General features: G+C 44.5%; 1 protein-coding gene and 1 long non-coding RNA gene across 2 annotated transcripts in view; one reads left to right on the top strand and one right to left on the bottom strand.

Moving 5' to 3' along the window:
• The window catches only part of LOC140722301 (uncharacterized), a 1,042,646-nt gene that overhangs the window by 210,248 nt on the left and 812,428 nt on the right, over positions 1–19,970 (top strand). The window lies entirely within an intron of this gene.
• The window catches only part of LOC140722307 (uncharacterized), a 141,716-nt gene that overhangs the window by 114,146 nt on the left and 7,600 nt on the right, over positions 1–19,970 (bottom strand). The window contains exon 3 of the mRNA XM_073037094.1: positions 9,479–10,737. Within this exon, the coding sequence (XP_072893195.1) occupies positions 9,479–10,329 (851 nt within the window). The 5' untranslated portion in view covers positions 10,330–10,737. The remainder of the gene's footprint in view (positions 1–9,478; positions 10,738–19,970) is intronic.

Genomic DNA, 19,970 nt, shown 5'->3' with positions numbered 1-19,970 from the left:
ATGGCATTGGTTGTTAACCTCCCTATTCAGGGCTCATTTCCACATTATGGGTCATTTTCCCTGCTTCTAAAGGGTTGTTAGAAAACACCACTGTCCTCTAAACACTGAAAGCAGAATGGGAAACCATTAGTTGGATGTTCAACGGAGCAGGGTCAGAAACCAGAGGCGGGTCCACACAGGGCTGTATTTGAGGCTCTGGACGATGGTCGGGGTAAGAACGTATGATGAGGAGAAGGGAATCAGCAACAGGGTGTGGCAATGAATGACAGATTAGCAACATTTGGAAGATGACAGAGAAAATAATTCAGTTATCTGACTGATGACACAAACAATTCCTGTTGTGAGGCGCTGCACTGGCCGAGGAACGTGTGTGTGTTGGGAATGGTTTTGTCTATTGAGGGAGTTGTTCCTGCTTGTTTATCCTGTAATATTATATCCAGATGGTTATTATAGATTGTCCTATCTGATATAATGTATTGATTATCATATAATTTGTAAGATTTTGACTCTAAAGGTGGATCAGGCTTGAACTTACGGTGCCTCGATGAAGTGATGAGGGCATTCATGCGTTTGTATTTTAAAGCAAGGTTTTGGTGAATCATATTTGCCACTGATTGTACCTTTGTAATTAATCAGATTGAATTAAACTGCTGTAGGGTCCTGAAATGTGTTGGATTGTGTCTGATTTCTTTTGGCATTTTCTACATAGACAGACAGACAGACATACTTTATTGATCCCGAGGGAAATCGGGTTTCGTTACAGTCACATCAACCGAGTGTAAAAATTACTTACTGCCTTATTGTTTGTATTTCATGTACTTTCGATTTTTCTTTCCTTTTGTTGACCACATTGATGTGTATTTCTGCAAGGGACCCCTTGTCAGGTGATTTTTGACAGGTCATGACCATTGCATCTGTTATCTCTTCAGCAGCCTCTCTCAGGTGTTACGAATCCCTCGGTTTCGTTTGCTGTGGACTGTCACTTTAAGAAAGTTCCTGAGTGAGGCGGGACTAACAGTGACGTCAGCCGGCAGCTTTCTCAGCTCAGAGAGAGAGAGAGCGAGATAGAGATTTAGAGAGAGCGATATATATGGATAGATATGAGACACACACACACAGTCGGAACGAGGGAGACAGAACAGCTACTCTCGTAGTCTGAGTAAGACTTTTATTTAGAACTGCCAGGGCAAGGTTTGCTCCAGAATGTGTGTCTGTCACTTCGTATAATCCAAAGGAGTAGATTTAGGAATGTAATGTGGGACCACTTGAAGTTAACCCTTACCTGGATATGTTATGTGGTAGTCACTTGAAGACGACATTCGTCTGATATATCTAAGTGGATTTTGGATCGATTCAACGAACAAAATCTTCGACGACAGTTTGCGTTTACCTGTGGAATTCGACGTAATTGCCTTCGCTCTACAATTACCCTGGACTACAAATATCTCTCTCTCTGATCATTTATTCCTCCGATTACTGAACTTTCCTACGTTACCATTTCCAGACTCTAAGCCTTGATCCCCCAGGCTCGATAGTTTAGGAGTTATATTTACCCATATTTATACGCATAACACTGTTAACGTTTGTTTAATTTGTTTAACTTAAAATATTATAAGTAGTTACTAATAAAGATAATGATTTTAACATCAAAACCAGACTCCGGTGTAAACTGTATTGCTGCTGGTTTGTTTCTAAAACGTTACACAGGACTCTATGATGTACTTCTTCTGGTCCAGGTGTCTTATACACTTTAAGAACCTGAGTTTGCCTCGCACGTTTTCCTTTGTAATAACAATGACATTCACTCCTGCTCCCTGACACTCACGGATCTCTGGCACACTGCTGTGTCTTCCACAGAGAAGACAGATGCAAAATACCTATCAAGTTCATCTACCAGCTCTTCCGCATTTCCACCTCATGAGCATCATTTTCCAGATGTCCAAAATAAACTATCACCTCCCTTTCGCATTTTTATAATGGTGTATATTATTGTCTAGTTTGCTCTGATATTTCACCTTTCCCCTTCATATAGCTTTTTGCAGTTGCCTGTTGTTGGATTTTCAAAGCTACCCAATTATCTAACTTCCTACTCACTTCTGCTACCTGAAAAGCACTTTCCTTGGCTTTTATACAGTCCATAACTTCCTTTGTCAGCCACGGTAGCCTAGCCCCGCCGTTTGTGAACTACTACTGCGAGACATTATGACCTATTCTGTACATTATGAACTATTCCCAGAAACGTCAGCCACTTCTGCTTTGACGTCATCCCCACCAGTATCCTTCTCAAATCCATCTGGGGAATCACCTCTCTCATGCCTCTGTAATTCCCTTTATTCCATTGTGATACTATGTATGTGACCTATGTTTCTCCCTCACAAACTGCAGTAGGAATTCAATCATTATGATCACTGCCTTCTGATGGTTCCTTTACATTAACCTCCCTAATAAGATCTGAGTTATTGCACGACACCCAATATAAGATGGCAGTTCCCCGAGTAGGCTCAACCATCAGCTGCTCTAAAAATCCATTTTCTTAAGCATTCAATACATTCCCTCTCTTGTGATCTCACACCAATCTGACTTTCCCAATTCTCCTGCAGATGGAAGCCACCCACTGTTTTTACAAAGGAGAGAACGTGTTTTGGAAGCTGAAAAGCCTGAAAGTGAACACACCAGGGTGCGGAAAGAGGCAGCTGAAGAGATTGTGAAGGCATTATAGTCATAGAATACTACAGCACAGAAAAATCTTGTCCATCCTAAAGCATTAATCTGCCGAGTTCCAACAACTTCCACCTGGACCATAGCCCTCCATATACTTCTCATCCATGAACATAAGCAAACTTCTCTTAAAGGTTGAAATCGTCCCTGCCACTTGCTCTGGCAGCTCGCTGCACACTCTCCCCGACCCTGAATGAAGAAGCTCCCCCTAAGTTTTCTCTTAAAGTAATGAGTAATGATCTATCACGAATCACTAGATTTTGGAACGGTTCTGGCAAACTGGAAAGTTGCAAATATCACTCCACTCTTTAAGAAGTGAGGGAGGGCAGAAGAAAGAAAATTGTAGGACAGTTAGTCTGACCTCAGTGGTCAGGAAGACGTTAGAGTGTATTAAGGGTGAGTGTTTTGGGGTACTGTAATTGGGGATGCATGAAGAAATAGGCCAAAGTCAGCAGGATTCCTTTAGAGAAAATAGTGTCTGACAAATCACTTGGAATACTTTGAGGAAATAACAGGCAAGATAGATAAAGCAGAAGCAACGGATGTTTTTGGCTTGGATTTTCAGATGATCTTTAACAAGGTTTATTGAGAATGTAAGCAGGCATGGGATCCAAGAGGACATTGCTTTCTGGATCCAGAAGTGGTTTCCCCACAGAAGGCAAAGAGTGGTTGTAGTTGGGTCATATTCTGCATGGAGGTCGGTCACCAGTGGAGCACCTCAGGGATCTGCTCTCGGACCCCAACTCTTCGTGATGTTTATAAATAACATGGATGAGGAAGTGGAGGGATAGGTTAGTAAATTTGCTGGTAACACAAAAGTTGGGGATGTTCTGGATAGTGTGGATGGCTGTCAAAGGTTACAGCGGGATATTGATAGGCTGCAAAACTGGGCTGAGAAGTGGCAAATGGAGTTCAGCCCAGAAAAGTGTGAGGTGGTTCATTTTGGTAGGTCAAATATGATGGCAGAATATAGCAATAATGGTAGGACTCATGGCAATGTGGAGGATCAGAGGAATCTTGGGGGTCCGAGTCCATTGGACACTCAAAGCTGCTATGCAGGTTGACTCTGTGATTAAGAAGGCATACGGTGCATTGGCCTTCCGTGGGATTTAGTTTCAGCGCCGATTGGAAATGTTGCAGGTATACAGTGCCCTGGTCAGACCCCACTTGGAGTAATTTGCTAAATTCTGGTTGCCTCACTACAGGAAGGATGTGGACATGATAGAAAGGGTGCAGAGTAGATTTACCCAGCACTGGTCATGACCTGCCAAGAATCACTTGCTTCTGGCATGGTCCCGGAGAACAGGAAGATTGCAAATGACAATCGACTATTTGAGAAGGGAGGAAGGCAAAGGAAAGCAAATCATAGTCCAGTTAGCCTCACCTCATGCTGGGGAAGTGTTTGAGTCTATTATTAGAGATGAGGTTTTGGGGTACTCGGAGACTAATGATAAAATAAGTCAAAGCCAGCATAGCTTCTGTACAGGGAAATCTTGCCTGACAAATCTGTTAGAGTTCTTCGAGGAAGTCATAAGCATGATGGACAACCGAGAGGCAGTGGATATCATTTACTTGGGTTTTCAGAAGGCATCTGATAAGGTGTCACACATGAGACTGTTTAACAGGCTAAAAATCAGTAGATATACTGGCATGGATAGGAAGAATGGCTGACAGCAAGAGGGAGCGAGTGGGAATTAAAGGAGCCTTTTCTGATAGGCTAGCAGTGACTAGTGGTCTTCATGGGGCAGTAATCGGTCCGCTGCTTTTCACATTATTTGTCAATGATTTGGATAATGGAATTGCTGGCTTTGTGGCAAGGTTTGCGGGTGATTCAAAGATAGGTGGAGGCGTTATTACTGCTGGGGAAGCAATGCGACTGCAGCAGGACAGACAAATTTGAAGAATGGGCAAAAACTGAGAGAGGGGGAGCAGTGAAGGAAGAAACTTCTTGGGATATAATGACAGACAGACAGGCATACTTTATTGATCCCAAGGGAAATTGGGTTTCGTTACAGTCACACCAACAAGAATAGTGTAGAGATATATCAATATAAAACCATAAATAATTAAATAATAGTAAGTAAATTATGCAAAGTGGAAATTAGTCCAGGACCAGCCCATTGGCTCAGGGTGTCTGACCCTCCGAGGGAGGAGTTGTAAAGTTTGATGGCCACAGGCAGGAATGACTTCCTATGACGCTCAGTGTTACATCTCGGTGGAATGAGTCTCTGGCTGAATGTACTCCTGTGCCTAACCGGTACATTATGGAGTGGATGGGAGTCATTGTCCAAGATGGCATGCAACTTGGACAGCATCCTCCTTTCAGATACCACCGTCAGAGTGTCCAGTTCCACCTCCACAACATCACTGGCCTTACGAATGAGTTTGTTGATTTTGTTGGTGTCTGCTACCCTCAGCCTGCTGCCCCAGCACACAACAGCAAACATGATAGCACTGGCCACTACAGACTCGTAGAACATCCTCAGCATCGTCCAGCAGATATTAAAGGACCTCAGTCTCCTCATGATATAGAGACGGCTCTGACCCTTCTTGTAGACAGCCTCAGTGTTCTTTGATCAGTCCAGTTTATTTTCAATTCATATCCCCAGGTCCACACTGACCCCTTGGATGGAAACGGGTCACCGGTGCCTTAGCCCTCCTCAGGTCCACCGCCAGCTCCTTAGTCTTTTTCACATTAAGCTGCAGATGATTCTGCTCACACCATGTGACAAAGTTTCCCACTGTAGCCCTGTACTCAGCCTCATCTCCCTTGCTGATGCATCCAACTATGGCAGAGTCATCAGAAAACTTCTGAAAATTTCCTTAACGATTCTCGAAAGATCATTGCTAATGTCTTCATATCTCTTCAGCCATCTCCGGTTGGTGTACCACCTGATCCAGGTGACCTATTTACCTTCAGACTATCTGTTTCCCAAGAACCTTCTCCCGGGTAACATAACTTTAAACATTCTGACCACTAACAATTGGGACTTCCATATTCCTGCAAGTGTCTTCGACAGATAAGAGTGATGCACAATACTTATTCAGTTCATCTGCCATCACCTTCCGCACCCACCCCATTACTACCTCTCCAGCATCATTTTTCCCAGGTCTGATATCCACTTCAGCCTCTCGTTTACACTATATGTACCTGAAGAAAAAATTGGTATCCTCTTTAATATTGCTGGCTAGCTCATCTATGTATTCCATCTTTTCCTTCTTAATTATTTTAGTTGCATTCTGTTTGTTCTTAAAAGCTTCCCAATCATCTAGCTTCCTAGTAATTTTTGCTCTAAGCCATCTCTTTGGTTTTTATGTTGTCTTTGGTTTCTCTTATCAGCCACGGTTTTGTCACCTTACCTTTAGAATACTACTTCCTCTTTGTAATGTGTATATCCTGTGCCTTCCGAATTGCTTCCAGAAATTCCAGCCATTGCTGCTCTGTTTTCAACCTTGCCTGTGTTCTTTTCAAATCAATTTTGACCAATTTTTCTCTCATGCCTCTCTAATTCTCTGTATTCCACATCTGACTTTAGCTTCTCCTTCTCTAATGTCGGGGTGAATTTGATCACATTAAGATCACTTGCCCCTAAGGGTTCTTTGAACCTGAGTGACCTAATTAATTCCAGTTCATTACAACACCCAATCCAGAATAGCTGATCCCCAAGTGGCCTCAACCACGAGCTGCTCCAAAAAGCATCTCGTAGGCATTCTAGGAGTTCTTCCTCCTGAGACCTACCCCATCCTAATTTTCCAAATCACCTACATGACAATCCCCCATAAATATTGCCCTTTTGACAGGCATTTTCTATCTCCCATTCTGATTTGTGGACCACATACTTACTACTGTTTGGAGGTCTCTATACAATTCCCATCAGGGATTTTTTTTTTACATTTGCTGTTTCTTAATTCTACCCACAGATTCTACAACTCCCAACACTATGCCATCTCTTTCTAATGATTTTATTGAATATTTTAACAACAGGGCCATGCAACCCCATGGCCAGCTTGTTCCTGGCTTGTCCTTTCAAGAAACATGTAAGTATCTGGGAAACAGGAGGACCTGAAGATGCTAGAAATCTAGAGTAATACACACAAAGTGCTGGAGGGGCTCAGCATGTCAGGCAGCATCTAAGGATGGGAATCAAATTTTTGGGCCAAGACCCCTTATCAGGACTCTTGATACCCACGTATCTGGAATATCAAGAAGCAAAGAAAATAGGAAGTAGTGCAAAATAGGAAAACCTTTGAAAAATTTAGTTCAAGGCTTTAAAAAAACCTGTCAGAGCTCAATAGTTAACAAACACAACAAAGGCAATAAACACTTTCATCAACACTGACATTGAATTATTTTTTACAAAGATATCTTGGTCCCATTTCAATCAGTAGAATTTACAAAGATAAATAAGAACTTTAGAAAACATTAGAAAAGACTATTTACACCCAAACCCACTTAGATTAACACCAGCTTGGACAGAAGGAGGAAGAGATATAACACACATGATAAAAAATCACACAACAGTCAGATAAAACTAAGTATATATTTTCATCAAAAATGAACAGGATTCAGCACTCCATGTGTGTATATGCAATCGTGATAAGAATTACAGACCAGAAAACTTAAATGAAAGGCCAACTCAGAAAAATGAATTACCACTATGGAAGAAAGCATTAACCATTGGAATGAGTATGACCCTCCATGGGAGACATCCCAACAATCTGAGCAGATGAGATGTTGACAAGGAAGCATCGAGCACTCCACTGAGAGTTCGAAACTTCTTCCCAGAAACAGAGGGGTTCCTTGCAGAAATACAGGACAAGGTGGTTAACAAAATGAAAAAAAATCAAAAATACACGAAATACAAAAAAAAAACAAAGCAGTAAATGCAGCAAATGCCAAGAGAAACTAGACACAGTCCAACATATTCCAGGATTCTGCAGCAGTTGAACTCAATCTGATCACTTGTGCAGGTACAATGAAGTTCTAAGTATCATTCACCAACATCTTGCTTTAAAATACAAACTCATGAATGACCTCCATCACTTCATCAAGGCACCATAAATTCAAGCCTGATCCAGTTTTAGAGTTAAAATCTAACAAATTATATGATAATCAATACATTATGTCATATTGGACAATCCATAATAATTATCTGGATATAATATTACAGGATGAATAAGCAGGAACAACTCCCTCAATAGATAAAACCATTCCCAACACACAAATGTCCCTTGACCAGCGAAGCACAACACCACAGCTATTGTTTGTATTATCAGACAACCAAAAGATTTTCTCTGTCAATCAGCTTCCAAATGTTGCTACTCTCTCATTCGTTGCCACGCCCTGCTGATTCCCTTCTCCTGGTCATACGTTCTTACACCAAACATCATCCAGAACCCCAAACTCTGCCCTGTGCAGACCCACCTCTGGCTTCTGACACTGCTTTGTTTCCCATTCCGCTTTCAGTCTTTAGAGGACAGTGGTGTTATCTTAAGAAGCAGGGAAAATTACCCATAATGGGGAAATGAGCCCTGAATAAGGAGATTCACTACGATCGGCATTCAGCAACGGTGATAGACAAATATCCAGCATGAAGCTTATTGAAACTTTCTCCCCAGTGTGAACTCGGTAGTGTGTCATAAGTGTAACATGCTGTAAGGTTTCACTGCTAATGTAATGGCCTCTATGTAATTTTTCACTGCTGAGGTAAAGGTTTCTATGTAGCAGCATTGTTTAGGTTACAACTAGAGATAAAAGGGTTTGGAGTGCAAGGCTATCCAATGACAGCAATGTTCTTTCTTGTGAGTCTGAAAGAGAGATTTTCGTGGTCTTTTGATGGGGAGAGATGAGAAAACTCGAATGGTGAGAGTGAGCCCTTTCTCTTTTCTTTTGGTCTATTTCACTAACTATATCGTCAAAGTAAGAATTATAAAGCTCAATTGTTTAATCACATATTGTGTACCATTTGTTATTTCGGGGTACTGATTTGTAACAGGGGTCATCACATAGCAACCACCCAAACGAGATTCCTTACATTTGGCTGGGCCAGGGGTCTATCACCCCCTATATAAATCTGTTATTCAAAGCAAGAGTTACATGAGGTTTAATGACTGAGTAAATTGCTTCCCACATTCACAGCAGGTGAACGGCCTCTCACCAGTGTGAACTCAATGATGCACATTTGGTTGATTTGACTGAAAGAATCTTTTCCGAAAGTCTGAGCTGGTGATCGGCCTCTACCCAGTGTGAAATTGCTGGTGTCTCCGTAGTTAAGATGACCGACTGAATCCTTTCCCACAGTCTCAGCACATGAATGGCCTCTCCCCAGTGTGAACTCGCTGATGTACCTTCAGCTTAGATGAACAAGTGAATCCCTTCCCACAGTCTGAGCAGATGAATGGCCTCTCCCCAGTGTGAACTCGCTGATGTACCTTCAGCTTAGATGACTGAGTGAATCCCTTCCCACAGTCTGAGCAGGTGAACGGCCTCTCCCCAGTGTGAACTCGCTGATGTACCTTCAGCTTAGATGAACAAGTGAATCCCTTCCCACAGTCCAAGCAGGTGAAAGGCCACTCCCCGGTGTGAACTCGCTGGTGTACCAGTAGTTCGGATGACCGAGTGAATCCCTTCCCACAGTCTGAGCAGGTGGACGGCCTCTCCCCAGTGTGAACTGACTGGTGCGCCTTTAGTTTGTATGACTCAGTGAATCCCTTCCCACAGTCTGAGCAGGTGAAAGGTCTCTCCCCAGTGTGAAATGACTGGTGCCTCAGTAGCTGCGATGAAAAAGTGAATCCCTTCCCACAGTCTGAGCAGGTGAACGGCCTCTCCTCAGTGTGACCTCTCTGATGTACCTTCAGTTGGGATGAGCAAGTGAATCCCTTCCCACAGTCTGAGCAGGTGAACGGCCTCTCTCCAGTGTGAACTCTCTGATGTACCATCAGTTTAGACGAGCAAGTGAATCCTTTCCCACAGTCCGAGCAGTTGAATGGCCACTCCCCAGTGTGAACTCGCTGATGTACCTTCAGTTGGGATGAGCAAGTGAATCCTTTTCCACAGTCCAAGCAGGTGAAAGGCCTCTCCCCGGTGTGAACTTGCTGGTGTACCAGTAGTTTGGATGACCGAGTGAATCCCTTCCCACAATCTGAGCAGGTGAACGGCCTCTCCCCAGTGTGAACTCGCTGGTGTACCAGTAGATCGGATGACTGAGTGAATCCTCTCCCACAGACGGAGCAGGTGAATGGCCTCTCGCCTGTGTGGACTCTCTGATGTACCTTCAGTTGGGATGAGCCAGTGAATCCCTTCCCACATTCCAAGCAGGTGAATGGCCTCTCCCTGGTATGAACTCGCTGGTGTTTATTAAGGTCAGATGAGCAAGGGAATCCCTTCCCACAGTCAGAACAGGTGAACGGTCTCTCCCCCGTGTGAACTCGCTGATGTACCTGCAGATCAAATGACCGAGTAAATCCCTTCCCACAGTCTGGGCAGGTGAATGGTCTCTCTCCTGTGTGAACTCGCTGGTGTATCTTCAGTTGGGATGACTGAGTGAATCCCCTCCCACAGTCTGAGCAGATGAATGGCCGCTCCCCGGTGTGAACTCGTTGGTGAGCCATTAGGTCAGATGATCGCGTGAATCCTTCCCCACAAATTCAGCAGATGACCAGCCTCTGGCCAGTGTGAACTGACTGGTGTGTCCACAGGTGGGAAGACCGACTGAATCCCTTCTCACACACAGAACAGGTGAAATAGCCTTGTCCCAGTGTGAACTCACTGATGTACCTTCAGTTGAAACGACCGAGTGAATCCATTCCCACTGTCTGAGCAGGTGAACGTCCTCTCCCCGTGTAAAATGACATGCATGCCAGTCGGTCAGATGACAGAGTGAATCCCTGCCCACAATCTGAGCAGCAAGGCTGGTTGAATGAATCCCTTGCTCCACTTCTTAAATATCTGGACAGAGACAGCAAAACTGGTGTGTTGTGTTTGAGATTCCTGTAGACGAATTCCTTCAAATTTCTAACCTGTAAAAAGATTTACAAAATCCATCAATGGATGAAAGACAACATTACAGATGAGATCACTTCAGTTGCTAACGTGTGATCTGTTACAGTGAGTTTCAACCCAAGTTGGAGAGAGAAATCATCTTCTGACTGGGCACAGTGCTGGTATCTGGAATGACCATCAAATTCCCTGATGCTCTTCCTGTCTCTGTAAGAACGGGGCATTTCTGCCGTCTCCAATATGTGCCCTGGCTCAGTTTGACTCTCTCCATTGGTATTATTCACTGCTCCCACTGAGCTGTATGGGTGCCTGGCCCCACAGTAACTGAAATACTCTCACGCAAATAGCCTTTGTTGACGTACAGCTGGGATTTTCTTTTATGTACTGTTAATTTAAAGTGCCACAGTTTTAACACCATGTAAGTATCTCCTACTCAGATGTATGGTTGGTCTGCACAGCTGTTAAAAGGAATTCAAGTGAATGTTATTATTATTTAAGGTTCTTGTCATAGACATTGAAAAGTACAACACAGAAACAAGCCCTTTGGCCCATCTAGTTTGTGTTGAACTATTTAAACTGTCTACTCCCGTACACCTACCATCCAAGTACCTACACAAACCTCTTAGATGTTGAAAATGAGCTCGCATGCACCTGTTGGGCTGTCTGTTCATTCCTCACCTGGATGACAGTCTGCGTGAAGAAGTTTCCCCTCATGTCCCCCTTAATCTTTCACCTTTCACCCTTAACCCATGGCCTCTGGTTTTAGTCCCACTCCATCTCAGTGGAAAAAGCCAGCTTGAATTTACCCTCTTTTACCCTCATCATTGTGGTATACCTCCATCAAATCTCCCCTTAATCTTCTACCTTCCAAGGAATAAAGTACTGACCTGTTCAATCTCTTACAACCCAAGTCCTCTAGACCTTGTGAATTTTCTCTGAACTCTTTCAACCTCTTTTACATCTTTCCTGTAGATTGGAGACCAAAACTGCACACAATACTCCAAATTAGGCCTCACAAATGTCTTGTACAAAGCCAACATGACATCCATCTGCTGTACTCAGTACTTTGGTTTATGAAGGCCAATGTGACAAAAATCTTTCATTCCGTCCCTATTGAACTGTGACACCACTTTCAGTGATCCCAGATTCCTTTCCTCTACAACACTCCTCCATGCCCAACCAGTCACTGTGTAAGACCTACCCTGATAGGTCCTACCAAAGTGCAACACCTCACACTTGTCTCCATTAAATTCCATTTTCCATTTCTCAAACCATCTTTCTACCTGGTCCAGATCGCACTGTAAGCCATGATAGTCCTCCTCGCTGTCCACTACACCCCAATCTTAGTGTCAAATTTGCTGATCCAGCTGACCATGTTAACATCCAGATTACTCATATAGATGACAAACAACAACAGATCCATCACTGATCCCTCTGGCACACAACTAGTCACAGGCCTCCAGTCAGAGAGGCAACCATCTGCTACCACACTCTAGCTTCTCCCAAAGACAGTGTCTCGTCCAATTTACTATCTCATCTTGAATGCTGAGTGACTGAACCTTCTTGACCAACCTCCAATTTGAGACTTTGTCAAGAGCCTTGCTAAAGTCCATGTAGACAACATCAGCAGCCTTGCCTTCATCCACTTTCCTGATAACTTCCTCAAGAAACTCTATTATTGGTTAGACATGACCTACCATGCACAAAGACATGCTCTCTATCCTTAATCAGTCCACATCTATCCAAATACTTACATATCAGGTTCCTGCACATACGTTAGAATAACTTTCCCCCTACTGATGTCAAGCTCATCAATGTACAATTTCTTAGTTTATTTTAGAGCCTTTCTTGAACAGCGGAACAACATTGGTTGTCCTCCAATTCTCCAGTGCCTCACCGGTTACTAAGGATGATTTAAGTATCTGTGCTTGAGCCCCAACAATTTCTGCACTTATCTTCCGCAGATTCCCGGGGAACAACTTGTCAGGCCCTGGGCATTTACCCATGGTAATTTGCCTTAGGACAGCAAACACCTCCACCTCTGTAATCTGTACAGTGTCCATGAAGTTGATGCGGCTTTGCCTCACTTCTACAGACTCTGTGTCCATCTCCTGAGTAAATACGAATGCAGAAAAAATCTCCCCCATCTATTTTGTCTCCTCATACGGATTACCATTCTGATTTTGTAAAGGATTAATTTTCATCCTTGCAATCTTTTTGCTCTTAACATATCTGCAGAATCCATGAGGATTCTCCTTCACCTTGTCTGCTGGGGCAACCTCATGCCTTCTTTCATCAGTGTTCACTTGAATTTCCTGTATCTCATAAGTATCCCATTTGTTCCTATCTGCCTGTATGCACCTCCTTTTTATTGATCTGGGAGATGAAAGCCAAAGGGGTGATAGAGCTGCATGGTGGGGGGTGGGGGTAGGGGGGGTTCAACTAACGTCCCAGGGGGAATGACAGAACAGATAGAGGAGGTGTTGTGGAGACAGATGTTGTTCAGACCTCAGACAAGGTCAGGAATGAAAAACGTTGAGCATGGTGCAGTGAATATGCTGAACCCTGTATATCTCAATGTAAGGAGCGTGATAGGAAAGGCGGATGTGTTCAGGGAATGGATCAACACCTGGAATTATGACACTAGGATCTGGCAACTGTGGACTGGGACAGGCTGCTTTATGGCAAAGGTGTGCTTGGTAAGTGGGAGGCCTTCAAAGTGAAATTCTGAAAGTACAAAGTGGGTATGTGCTTGTCAGAATAAAAGGTAAAGATAGAAACTGTAGGGAACCTTGGATTTCAAGAGATATTGAGATCCTGGTGAAACACAAAATGGAGTTTCTTAACAGGGATAGGCAGGCAGGTTCTTATGAAGTATAAAAAATACAAGAGAACACATAAGAGATAAATCAGGATGGCTAAAAGCAGGCATGAGGTTGCCATTGCAGAAAAGATTAATCATCAGGGATTCCAGAGATAGATTAAGAGCAAAAGGATTTTAAGGCACAAAGTTGGTTCTCTGTAAGACCAGAATGGCAATCCACGTATGGAACCAAAGCAGATGGGGAGATCTTAAATATGTTTTCATCTCTATTTACTCAGGAGATGGACAAAGGTTCTATTGGAGTGTGAAAAAGCCACATTAAAATCGTGGACCCTGTACAGATTAAAGAAGAGATGTTATTTCACTGTTCAATATAGATCATTGAGCATAGAAATCTACATCATATTCCAGGCCATTCAGCCTATAATGTTGTGCCAACCACGTAACTTACTCTAGAAACTGCCTAGAATTTCCCTAGCACAGAGCCCTCTATTTCTCTAAGCTCCATGTGCCTATGTAAGAGGCTGTTAAAAAACCCTATTGTATCTGCCTCAACCACCACTGCTGGCAGTGGATTACACACACACACTATTTTCTAAGTAAAAAACTTACCCTTGCCATCCCCTCGGTAACTATTTCCAAGCACCTTAAAACTATGCCCCCTCGTGTTAGTCATTTCAACCCTGGGGGTAAAACCTCTGGCTATCCACATGATCACTTTATAGCCCTAAAAAAGGGTCTAAACATCAGAAAGTAAATTATACATTGCTTTGAGGATCTGTTAGAATTATGAGGGTATAGATAGGGTAAATGCAAACAGCTTTTTCCACTGAGGTTGGGTAGGATGATAACCAGAGGTCATGGGTAAGTGGGGAAGGTGAAAATTTAACGGGAACATTTGGGAAAGCTCTTTAATGAAATGGTCGTGAGAGTGTGGAATGAGATGCCAGCAAAAGTGGTGAATATAAGCCCAGTTTCAACAATAAGAGAAGTTTGATAGGTACTTGGATGGTAGGGCCATGAAGGGTGATTGACCAAGTGCAAGTAGTTGCATTAGACAGCTTAAATGTGTTCTCAGCATTGACTAGGTGGGCCAAATAGCCTGTTTCTGTACTGAACTTCTCCATGTTTCTATGACAGAGAAGCTGGCCAAACTTGTAAGGGGAAAGGTAGGAGTGACAACAGAGCAGCAATGGCTGGAGTTTCTGGGAGCAATTCGGGAGCTGAGTGATCGATACATCCCAAAGAAGCGGAAGCATTGGAAAGGCAGAATGACACAACCATGGCTGAAATGAGAAGCCAAAACCAACATAAAGACCAAAGAGAGAGCAAACAAAAGAGCAAAAACTATTGGGAAGCTTTTAGAAACCAACAGAAGATGACAAAAAAAAAGTCAGATGAGCTCGCATGGATTTATGATTTGTAGCCATTAATGAGTCTTGGTAGCACCCAACTGTCTGAGGCATTCAGAAGAATAAAATATCCGGGGCCTCAATATCTCTTGAAAACCAAGGTTCCCTGCACCATTTACCTTTCAACTTTTATTTTTACAGGCACATACAAACTCAACACCCTCAAAATTTCACTTCTGAAGGCCTCACACTTACCAAGTACTCCTTGGCCAAAAAACAGCCTGTCCCAAACCACACTTGTCAGATCCTTTCTGATACCATCAAAATTGACCTTTCTCCAATTTAGAATATCAATCCATGGTCCAGACCTCTCTTTTTCCATATTTACTTTTGAATCTCATGGCATTATGATCACTAATTTCTGTCATCAGCCCTGGATCATTTCCTAACAGCTTATTGCACACTTCTACGTCGGGATTCCTACGCACTGATTAAGGGCACATTTGACAAACTTTACCCCATTTAGTCCTTTTACATTCTGGGAGACCTAGTCAATATATGGAAAGTTAAAATCACTTACTGCATCAAGCTTTGTTTCTTGGCATGGTCTGCGATTTCTCGAAAAATTTGTTCCTCGAAATCCCTCAGACTATTGGGTGCAACCAAGTCCCAATCATGGCTACAATATCGTAATTCCCTGCCCTGAGCTCATCTGGCTTTCCTACGATGCTTCTTGCATTGTGATATACACAGCTCAGCACATTCATCGCACCATGCTCAGCCATTTGATTGCTGACCCCATCTGAGGACTGAACAACTTCTGACCAAGCCTGTAAAGATGGGAATCTGTCCCCCCAGTTTAACTCCCTACTGCTCCAATACTTACCAACTAAGTTAGCCAACATGATTAAAACAAATAATATGGATTGGCCTAACAATGACCAAAATCAAATGTGACAAGCTTTGACATATTGTTGGGACCTGACTTTCAAATCCCAATCAACCCTGAAGGGAACTAATATTAAAGGTGAAGATGTTCAGTGGGAAGAAGGACGCAAGAGGGCGATATCTGGGGATCAGAAATGGGAACAAAAACCTACCAAGGGACAGGTGGGGACAACAACCCATTTTCAAATTAACAAGCAAGGATGCTTCCTGCCGTGAGTACCACCCCTCAGGAAGAGCCCGATGGAACATTGCAAGTTGCTGGAATTCCAATTCCGTTTGTGATTGATATGCCGGCAACCACAACCACTCTCAATCAGGAAATTATATCGGAAAATGGATTCCAGCTATCAAACACTAATATCACTCTGTCTGGGTTCGAAGGCACGGAACGCACGTATTCACATACACAGCCACTACAGGTGGAATTCCAGGGGGATTGAGAAAAGCCAGTATTATGCACCCCTCTAGGGACAAAGTTCCCAGTCACATTAGAGAGGTTAAAGGAAGAGAGAACAGTGCATTACTGGCTGAAGATCTGGATTTCCTTTGGCGACAGACAGGACAGGTGGTTCCCCATACCACCGTGAGGGTTTGCCTTGGGTTCAAGCCAAAGAGCCTAGGGTTCCTTGCCTACACCCTGATGAAACAAGCCTCCAGCACCAAGGGAGGCTGGCCAGACTTGGCCGCATGCCAACTCTGATACTGGAAGGACTCAGGTGAAGACAGGACATCTGGTAAGACACTCTTTTAATATTGACCGAACCCAAGAGGCTGTACCCCATCTCTGGGCAATCTCAGGCCATGAAATTGGCCTTGCTTGTTAATTTCTAAAACTGCCCCCCGTCTGGATCACCATGAAAGAAGGACAGACTCTCCCATCCACTCTGCAATATCCCCTCAAGTCCGAGGCAATGTTTTATGAGAATGGAAGCCCTTTTGTGGATCCAGCAGGGAAACAATATTCTGATGATGCGATAGTAACTGACAGTGAAGTAATTGAGCAGGCCTCTTTTGAAGCAGCTGTCTCGTCCAGAAGGCTGAGCCGTTTGCTCTGACTTGTGCCTGTATCCTAGCAACAGATAAAAGTGCGAACAATTACACGGACTCCCGTTATGCATTTGGAGTTGTACATGACTACCGGGCTCTCTGGGAACATGGGGATTCCTGATTTGCTCTGGCCACCCCATTAGTAATGCCTCCTTTGTAAACAACTTACTCACCGCTCAACAGCTACCTCGAGTTTTGGCTATTATTAAATGTGCGGCCCACACCCGCATGTCCAACCAGGTCACTAAACTCAATGCTTCAGCAGATTAGACAGCGAAAAGTGCTGCACAATCCTCGATAGTTGTAGTCTCCTCGGGTTCCCATCAAGCAATCCTCCATGACTCAAGCAGAACGAGTTTGCCAGACATGTGGGAGGTACGTACTTTTCAGGGGGACGCCTCTGAGGAGGAGTGCAAGCTGTGGTTCCAGGTGGGGTGCCAGAAAGACCCCGACCGAGGTTTCTGGATCACCCCAGCGGAACAGGTTTGTGTTCCTACACAGTTTTTACCTATATTGATCAATTCTGCACACACCTGGAAAAGGAGGGAATGGTTGTTAACCTGCACCCTGCACACCGGGTACGACTCCCTTGACCATTTTCGTGTCTACAAGTTGATGTTACTGAATTGCCTAGAGTACATTGCTATAGATGCTGCTTAGTTATTATAGATGCATTTAATAGATGGATTGAAGCTATTCCAACTACCAATAATACTGTTATGACTGTTGTGAAGGTATTATTACGGGATATAATTCCCAGGTACGGCCTGCCAGAGATGCTGAGCTCTGACAATGGCCCACACTTTGTGGCGAAAGCAAGCGAAGGGGTGTGTAACAAACTAGCTATCAAGCAACAATTCCAGTGTGTACACCACCCACGGGCCGTTGGCTTAGTGGAAAGAGTCAGTGGCACTCTGAAGAGTAAATTGGCCAAACTAACAGCGGAGACTGGACTCACTTGGTTGAAGGTCCCACTGTTAGACCTATTCTACATGAGGGTCACCCCACAGGGGAAAACAGTGTTGTCACCAGCTGAAATCATTTATGGACGGCCCATGAGGACACCCTGTGGACCAAGACCTTGTGCACCATTGTTCCCAGAAAGTCTACCAGGTAAATTGGATATGCATACCCTCGGGGAAGAGATGGGGAAATACATATGCCAACTGAACAAAATTTTCCAAGCATTACATTCACAGGTACAACAGGCTTACAAGGAAGAGAACCACCCTGCAGAGAGGAGTGACTATCCCACCCTAGAACCTGGGAATTTTGTCCTGACCAAGAACTGCGATTGAGGGAAACTCAGACCTCGGTGGAGAGGACCATATTAGGTGTTACTGACCACTCCACGGCTCTGAGACTGAAGGGGCAATCTCGGTGGATACATCAAACAGACTACAATCGTGTTACTGAAGGAACTGAGTAGAAGGACTCTCTCAGACTAAAGGAAAAGGTATTGGTTGATCGTGGTGTGGTGAACCTCTAGGTTTCTTGTCATTTTAAGAGAGATTGCCTGAGTGACGTCAGCCGCCGGCTTTCTCGGCTCCTGTTTGATTCTTACTGAGAGAGAGGGAGGGGTGGAACTATTTGACTCTACAGCGTGTTTACACTTGCTCACAGCTTGCGTTTACATAGCTCGCAGTTTGCTTTATTTAAGCAAAGACAGTCAGAGACAGACAGTCAGATGGAGAGAAAGAAAGAAGATGGAAGGTTCGAAACAAAGGATCTAGTGGCCGAAGTTCGGTGTTTGAACTCTCCTGTGCCCACAAGGGTGGGTTGATTATCGATCCAGCAAATACCTGGAAAATACCTGAGGAGGAAGGTAAAGCTGCGTGAGCGCGGGTGACGTCAGTGCCGAGCGCGGGCTTTAAAAAGCGACCCACTTTTAGGAGCGGGAGTAAGGAGTGCTTGTGATCGACATACGACTGGAGATCGGAGGATCAGTCGTTGTAGGTAGGCCAAGACCCTCGGACCTACCTGGAAAATACCTGAGGAGGAAGGTAAAGCTGCGCGAGCGCGGGTGACGTCAGTGGCGAGCGCGGGCTTTAAAAAGCGACCCACTTTTAGGAGCGGGCAGTGTCGATGCGGGCAGCGGAGTGCGCAGGAGCAGAGTGCTGGGCTTTGGCTCAGCGGGCTTCGGCGCAAGAGGACTTTGGCAAGAAGACTTTGGCTGCTTTTCATTTATTCTGACTAATCTGGGATCAGGTAATGGGGGAGACGCTTAGAGCAGTGGTGTGCTCCGTATGCAGTATGTGGGAGGTCAGGGTCAACACAGTTGTTCCTGATGACCACACCTGCAATAGGTGCATCCAGCTGCAGCTCCTATCAGACCGAGTTAGGGAATTGGAGCAGGAGCTGGATAAACTACGGATCATTCGGGAGGCAGAGGCAGAGATAGATAAGAGTTATCGGGAGGCAGTCACACCGAAAAGAAAGGAGGTAGGCAAATGGGTGACAGTCAAGAGAGGCAGGGGGAGCAGACAGAGAGAGAAGAGCACCCCAGTGGCCGTTTCCATCAAAAATAAGTATACTGTTTTGGATACTGTTGGTGGGGATGACCTACCAGGAACAAGCTGCAGTGGTCCTGTCTCTGGCACTGAGGTTGGACCCGCGACTAGGAAGGGGAGGAGGGAAGAGAAGAGAGCAGTAGTGATAGGGGATTCTATAGTCAGGGGGGCGGACAGGAGATTTTGTGGGGAAGATCGGGAGTCTCGGATGGTATGTTGCTTCCCTGGTGCCGGGGTCCGAGACATCTCAGATCGGGTGCAGTTTATTCTCGAGAGGGAGGGCAAGGATCTACATGTTGTGGTCCATGTAGGGACCAATGACATGGGTAGGATGAGTGAGGGGGTCCTGCGTAGGGAGTTCAGGGAGTTAGGTGCGAAGCTGAAGAGCAGGACCTCCAGGGTAACAATCTCAGGATTGCTACCTGTGCCACGTGCGAGTGAGACAAGGAACAGGAGGATTATAAAAATTAATACGTGGCTGAGAGGATGGTGCAGGAGGGAGGGCTTCAGGTTTGTGGATAATTGGGCCTTATTCCAGGGAAGGTGGGATCTGTTCCGAAGGGACGGTTTAC

This window comes from Hemitrygon akajei, unplaced genomic scaffold (assembly GCF_048418815.1).
Source record: "Hemitrygon akajei unplaced genomic scaffold, sHemAka1.3 Scf000074, whole genome shotgun sequence".
In the NCBI taxonomy this organism is placed as follows: domain Eukaryota; kingdom Metazoa; phylum Chordata; class Chondrichthyes; order Myliobatiformes; family Dasyatidae; genus Hemitrygon; species Hemitrygon akajei.
The sequence above is the reverse complement of the archived record's forward strand: the minus strand, read 5'-3'. Positions and strand labels throughout refer to the sequence as shown.